The sequence below is a fragment of the Triticum urartu genome, unplaced genomic scaffold (assembly GCF_003073215.2).
Source record: "Triticum urartu cultivar G1812 unplaced genomic scaffold, Tu2.1 TuUngrouped_contig_5020, whole genome shotgun sequence".
Lineage (NCBI taxonomy): Eukaryota > Viridiplantae > Streptophyta > Magnoliopsida > Poales > Poaceae > Triticum > Triticum urartu.
In genome coordinates, this window is record NW_024115659.1 from 1 (window position 1) to 7794 (window position 7794).

General features: G+C 40.4%; 1 protein-coding gene across 1 annotated transcript; it reads right to left on the bottom strand.

Moving 5' to 3' along the window:
• Positions 1 to 262: 262 nt before the first annotated feature.
• Positions 263 to 7771, bottom strand: LOC125528661 (vacuolar protein sorting-associated protein 54, chloroplastic; the record flags this gene model as incomplete). The annotated part of the gene is given in 12 exon segments (XM_048693102.1): positions 263 to 416; positions 709 to 1058; positions 1571 to 1654; positions 1750 to 1921; positions 2088 to 2338; positions 2430 to 2518; positions 2610 to 2766; positions 3262 to 3336; positions 4574 to 4691; positions 6373 to 6452; positions 6634 to 6696; positions 7571 to 7771. Coding segments are annotated over 12 exon segments (1794 nt in total), but the record flags the coding sequence as incomplete, so codon positions are not given.
• Between the last annotated feature and the right edge of the window lie 23 nt (positions 7772 to 7794).

Genomic DNA, 7794 nt, shown 5'->3' on the forward strand with positions numbered 1-7794 from the left:
AAAGAGTGTACAGGAGACCCATACAGATACAGCATACATGTGAGCACCAGAATTATAACCCTGGTGGGTGGAGTCATGCCCCCACAGCTCCACCACCACACCAAGAGGTGGTTCTCAGCAGAGACATATATTTATTCAAAGATTTATTAAAACAATCCGCATTAAATGGTAAATTATGAGAAAATGCTAATAGCAAATTACGAGCTGTGTTTACATATTTAAACAATGAGGAATTATTGTTACCAATGGTAAACAATGATACCTGCATGGCACCTGCGCCAAGAACCAGTTGGCAAGTCCTGGTATTGAAATGCTTTAATATCTCAACAACACGTTGGACCACCTCAAAAGATAACGATGGCAAACATTTACTGATGTCAACATATTCTGATAGCATTTTCAACAATATCAAACCGCTGCCAAACAAAAATTGAAGCGTTATTGAGAAAAGGCAAGGATACATCTCACAGAAACACAGATGATTAAATGAGTACATAAGATGACAAAAGAAACAGAAAAAAGACAGCATATATCACTATAGAAGAATAGCAGATGAATACAGGAACTGCTACTGGATGAATTCTTTGCCACACTTCTGGGTTAGTAAAGTGTGGCAACTGATCTAATTTGTCCTCAACATGGCAAGTTTTAGAAAGAAGAAACAGTAACTTGTTTTGAAGAATTAAATGAAAATTTTAGATGACTAACCAGTTCACCATATGATAGCCAACACCTCCAAGCACAATGGTTTGCGAGACTGGCCTAACATGGCCAGCAACACTATTTTCAGTCTGAGAAGTGGATTCAACCTTGTTTTCATTGCTTGTCGTAGATGTTCCATTGCTATTTTCAACATTATTTTCAGTTGAATGTGCTGATTCTTGACTTGTTGAAACCCCATCCTCACTGAGCTTTGAGTTGTTATCATTGCTAGGCATCTCCATGCCATTAACAGGAAAGTCAGTTGATGACAGTGACAGAACAATCGCTTGGAACTCTTCAGGAACATCAACAGCGATCCACGTCTCTTGGTCAAGAACTGCCTTAATTTTTGCCATCTTCAAAGGAATATTAAACGTTCAGAGCACAAAAAACTATAAATCATGCATCAACTATAAAATAAGATTGGTATCAATCCAAAATCTATATCAATTTTTTTAATAAACCGTAGTGTTATAATTTTTTAAGATAATTCAAATAATTTTGACGAGCAGCTTAGGCCTTTGTGTCCTCAGTTCCACTATCATTTCAACCTGAAGTTATTTGATGATGGTGAATGCCAATACTATTGGTAATATTGTTTGCAAAACAGAACTAGAAAGGAACCGCATTGTATACAAGCTATTGTACATCCATAGGCTATAACTGAGCGAGAAGGCTGAAGGCTTTATACTTCAGAAATAGCACCATTACCAATTCATGTTTCAGGCACAATGGTGTTGTAATTATCCTATAAGCTGTTGCTCGTACTAACAAAATTTAAAACAAGCTTCTGACTTTGTTCCATTATCTGATTGTAAAACTGTAAATCTAGCTTTCGTAAACTTCAGCAAAGTAATACATAACTCACCCGAACACTATGCTGATACTCAACAAATTGCTTTGACTGTTGCTGTAGAATTCCGCGAATGTTGTAACCTAACCTGCCTCCAACCTATGAGGACAAGAGGTGAAAATAATATCATAACTTGCTTTTACGCAATTAACATCGATATATGTGCATATAATTTAAACAGAGAAAATAATAACCTTTTCTGTAGCAGCTATAAATTCTTCTGTTATATTATAGATGATCAGGAACTCCTGAAGCCTTAACTTGGGATGTAGAGCAGCACGAACACCTAGCAGCTTAGCCCATCGTCCATGTGCAGCATCACATGCAGCAAACACTGCTTCTGTGCTTTCTCTCAACACGTCAGCTCTGCAGAAAATGCAAGTGCTCAAGCAAATCTGTGTTTGCATCATCACATATAAAGGTTTGCAAGCAATGAAATACTATATTTGCCAAAACTGACCACAGTATCACCATGATACCAGCAATTAAATTGGTTTTTACAGAACAAAGAGCAAATTATAACTTAACTTACCGAATATTTTTTATTGAATTTATACTGGACATATCATTTGTCTTTCCTTGAAACAACGGAAGCTTAGTAGGAGTGCGTGTAACAGTATTAGAGACCCGTGAAGTAACATCATAGTCTTTCTCTTGGGAAAGATCAACTGAGCCACCGTGTTGTACGACAGGATTTGTGTCATCAGGACTTATGTTCCCATCAAGGTTCCGCATGATCCACTGAACTATTTTTTTAACTTCAGCTGCTTGCTGGAGATGTACCTGGAAAGGAGGTACACATAAAGATTTAATTTGGTAGACCATCTTCATTTAAAGGAAAACAAAATGATACTGTATTGAGAAACTAATTTACCTGAACTATACTAAAAATAGCCGATAAAAGCTGAACAAAACCTTCAGATGATAGACTACGCAGTTTATTTGCTAAAGACTGGCCTCCAGCTGCACAATTGCAGTTCAAAACAAGTAGGAAGTTAGCATGCATAGTAGCAAGCTATGAAGACAGATATTGAATTAAGAAAAAAAGTAAGACCATCAGAATCGGCAGCTCTGTCTCCAGTTACTGAATCAGAATCTATTGGTTTGGAAATCAATACTGGAAGCATCTCTGCAACTGTGGATTTGATTGAAGCTTTCATAACAGTAATAAGGGTATCCCGGTACATTCTGAGCACTGCAGGAACTTTGTCCTGCGAGATATAAATGTGAACCTTATTATTCTGTATCCCAGACTAATGACTCACTGAATATACCAAATATCCAGAAATAAATAAGCATGATCCTTCCACCACTTAGCTTTTTAAGCTCATAGGTGATTGACCTTTCAAAAAAAATACTGAACTTGGTTTTCTGTATGCATGATATTTTAGAGGGCATTTTATTTACAAGTGCCCTGTTAGTGAGGGTAGTCTCTTATAAGGCCCCATAAACCCAGCTTATATGAGTGAGAAACTTATTGAATAATCACAAATATTATTGTGCTCATTGTGTGGCTAAATAGCGCATACAAATGTGAATAAGTGCTTCTCTGGAACTAAATCTATATGTCGTCTTACACAGTTACACTGTTACACTAAAGCCCTGTAATATTGAATAGAAAAGCAGCCACAGGACACCCTATTTTTCTGCACATCCACCCTCCATTTGAATATATCAACTTAATGGAAATATCTGACAGAACTAACCGTTCTCAGCAGGCAAATAATGAGGGGGAGAAGACGATCTCTGAGGATGAAGCCATCCTCCTCATCAACGTTTACCTGCATTGAGATGATGAATGTCGGTCAATAGAAGGAACAGAGCTGAAAACATTTTACTAGAACAACAACAGTGTAGCTTAAAAATGAAACCATAATCTAAACCAAAGGAGTCACATCAAACAATTGTTGAAAAAAACAAATTAGTATTTCACCTTTCGGCAAATTGGAGAAGAGCAAGAACTGATTGGACCACAGTCGTGGTATATATGGTAACAGTGTGGTAACATAGTTTATGATCTGAAAACTGTAATTATTTCAGGATCACGTTTTGTGACGTGAGGATCCTTTTTTTTTTTTGAACCGGGAAACCCCTTTCATTGCAAATGAACGGAAATACAAAAGTTCCAGAAACATTGTCAGGGAGAGTGGAAAGAGGTACAGCGAGTTCAAGCACTGCCAGGAAACACACTGCATCCGTCCGCTGTCGAAACGGATGCCATGGGGCGAAAAACTGGCAGCACCAGCTAGCAACAACTAGTCCTATTACAAACCAAACAGCAGTAGTCCAAAAGGATCATCACGCATAGTCTAAAAGCCAGCTCTAATGCAGCAAGAAAACCAAAAGTAGAATGAGGCAGACTCCAGCGGCAATCATCTACTGCCCTTCGATCGGTCGCCTGGCCAAATCGTTTTGTGACGTGAGGATCCTATGTTGACACTCGACATACATCAAACAGAAATTTTGGTAAAATTATTTTAGTCATCAAGAAACTATATTGCTGTTTTGAACTTGGCCTCTTAGGAGGATTGTAACCAAACTCTTTCTTTTCCGTCCTCTGCGTTTTCTTGAAAAAAAGAAACTACATTGCTTGGGTACGCTATATGGATCATGGATGCGACTCCACAATACAAAAGTTTCCCAAAACAACGATACAATGACAGAAATAATAATGTAATAATGTGATGAGGCTACAAAGAAATCAAAAATAGCAATGTCCTTGCCTTCTTGGCATTGATTCATTTACAGAGCCAATGGTTGCAAGTGGAAACAGGCGCTGCAGGTACCACTAACTCAGCGTGAATGATAGGTATTCACTCCCTACCAGTTCTTAGCCTCTCTAGATCTCTCAGTCACACTTCATTAGTCATGCTCATTCAGTTTCAGTTAACTAATTAATATTATTTAAAGTTGGCATGGAAGGTACACAAAAAACTCAGCATGAACACATTGCGTTAAAATCAGGTAAAGACAGGCCAATTATGAGATGGAGAATTGCAAAACAGAAAGCGCACATACTTCATGCTCGGTCCCATTGAGGGGAGTAGAAGTCTTCCTTTTCACAGTTGATAAAACCATCGCATCAACAGTTTTTCCATCAGGAACAGCAGCCCGTACAAACTCTGCTGAAAGAATGCTACAAGAATGAATAATAAGTTAAACAGCAAGTTGCTGATGGGACAGAAAAGGCTGCAAACAACATTACTATTCTAGGGGGCAAATATAAAGAAAATAAAATTACACGATTTTAAGGTAGCTTCCGATTAATGACAAAAAAAATTGACCTTTATATTCTAGATGGCGATAACGTACAATTAGCAATGAAACAATATAGAAGCTAAATTTAAAGGATATAGGTGGATCTAGGGTACATTTTTCACTAAAATGCCACTTAATGGATGTACTGATTTAGGCCTTAATATCGCCCAAAACAACTGAAACATTATGCTGACTAAAGCCTAGTTGACATTTGAGTATCATTGGAACAGAATCATTGCATTTGACATTGGCTTGCACAAAAATTAAGAATCAACAAATGTATTTCACTTAGGGCGTGTTCTGAAGTCCTCCGCGTTGTTCAACTCCACAGCTTCTCAGCTGCGCTCTGGGCTCCAACTCTAGCGAGAAGACAGCACCGTTCTGTACGTGCGCCAGCTCCTCTCCACGCTAGGCGGGCTGGCAGCCTGCTTGGATTGTCTAAAGCCCATCTAACTGAAAAGGAAAAGAGGCCTTAGGCCTTCTCGGCGAGAGGAGGAGAGAGACTGGGCTTGGCCCAGTTTGGAGGAACGATGTGAGCGTCACGATGTCTTCACGTTGCCAAATCCAACGATCGAGAGGACTGCACGCGACAAAAGAAAACGGGGGCACGAACCGGTACGGGAAATCACTTAGCGGTGGCATCACAAGTAATTAGGCGAACTACACGTTTCTGAGGATTCCACGAAGCTGCGAAAACCCAGCTCCTTTGACTCGTTCAAATTGCACTACGGCTCGGTACAGCTTCTCGAAGCTGACCTCAGGAAGCTTAGACCGTTCAGCCTAATTTCTCGCACAGAGTTCGTGGAGCGCGGAGCGTGGAGGACTTCCGAGCACGCCCTTAAAGTATCTTATTGGGATCCATATGTATGAGTATATTGAGAAGCCAACAAAATGCTTTGGCTCATGTAGTAAACATGTGAAAAAGAAAAACGATGGCCCAGAACTATTCAATTGCCAATCATATGGATGGCTACGAAGGCAGTATTAGGCACAAGGCACACTTGAGGTGCTACATCGGTAAATCAACAGGAAGTCAGGTGTCAATGATGAAAACTGGGGCATTACATTGGCTTTATTTTGACTTTAGGGCCTTCACATTAGGATTCAATGCCCTCTCTTAATCTTGTTAACACGCAGTTTGACCAGGCATGCACCTTGCATCACAAAGGCGTAGCCTCGGGTACTTTTGCCTTGCTGCACCTAGACAGACCACCTAGGGGTGACTTTGGCGTATTTGTAGCATTGATGTGTATTCTGATAGATCATACTGCTACGACAAGATACCAACAAATGACTGCAGTATCACTTTTGTTTCAGATACTCAGATGAAATTGCAATTGAAGTTAAAACACTACATGGTTCCTGATCTCATAAATCAGCCTACCTACACTGATAGAGATTATGTCTCAAGCTTTCCGTCAGAATTCATAATGCATTTCTAAGCAATGTAAAGGTATTTATTTTTCACATCAGAGCTGTCATTCCTGTGATAAGTATTGCCCCTATAAATAAGAGCACATCATATTGATAGGACATACGTTTAGCTTGTATGAAAATACCTGTTCACTGAATCTAATGATGTTCCCAACTGATCACGAATATGTCGAAAGCAATAAAGCCCAGCAAGTTCATCAGTGTCCTGGGTGAAAGAATTTATGTACCATAAACATAAGTTACATACTGCACATGTCGGCTGATTGCAGTCATTTATTGGAAATTTGCTAGGTGGCGTGTGATGGCAAAGAGTAACGGCATTACGTAGGAAAGTTACAATAACACTGGCATCAGATCATGTAGAAGGTAATGTTTAGGTAACTTACTATGAGATTTTGCAAGTCATCAATGACATCAAGCGCACCAGCACAATCTGCCGCTAGCACAAGCTGCACATGTAGAACAAGCTTATAAACCCAGCGCACAGCGGAGATTTGAAGGCAGGAGGGACCTTTAAGCAATATGTTACTACGATTCAAAGTACAGAAGCAAAACAAAAATCCAGTTGTTGCTTAAGTATGAACAGTTCAGGTCAGGCTGTCAAATCAGACACAATAGATCATTGGACAACATAAATAGCACAGCATTGATCTGGCAGAGAATAATGATAATTATGGACTAGCAACAAAATATGAAAAATGTGGTTGTGTTTGCAGTTGGACAAGGAATGTCATACGCAGCCACTATTTAGAAATTAGAACAGTAGTATGTGCTTATGGGGCATTTACACGAACTCATATCCTCTCAAAGAAAGACCGGTCATAATTTCTCTGCAATCAAATAAAGACCATTGCCCCCAATAAGGCAAGAAGATGGATCCAAAGACATCGTTAGGTTGCATTTCCCAATCATCCATTTTCTGGTGTAACGACTCGAGAATGGACAGCATGTCTCCATGTCGACCTACAGTTGGCACTTAACACTTGTGACTTCCAAGGTACCACCGTACCAGTAGCATATGGAAAATATGCAAGGTCATTCCATGAAAAACAGTCATGCATATAGCGTAGCAATTCATGGTGTTCCATCCGCAGCGATGGTTGTCAGCTAATCAATCAGTTCACTAACCCCCAGAGCAATGTTCGTTTTGTGGCTTTGCATACTTCGCACCTAACCTGACTATCAACCGACTCACGAAACAATGAGAGAAATGGTAATACACCACATCAATAAACAATGTGCAGTACATGTCCGGACCATTTCTGGGAGCAACATTGCTGATCCACAAGCAAACAAAACGCAATGCTCGGTAAGACCACTCACCAGCTTGAGGGCTGCGAGCGCCTGACTGACATAGAGGATGATGGTGAGCTTCTCCTGCAAGGCGACGAGGTTCCCTCGGGTGGCATTGAGCTCCTGCACCTGCTGGGCGTCCCCGACGAGGTCGCCCGTGAGCACCCGGACCACCTCCCTGAGCTCCCGGATCCTCCCGACGGCGGCGACGATCTCACCATCGAGGCCGCGCAGCCGTCCCTCGGCATCGTAGC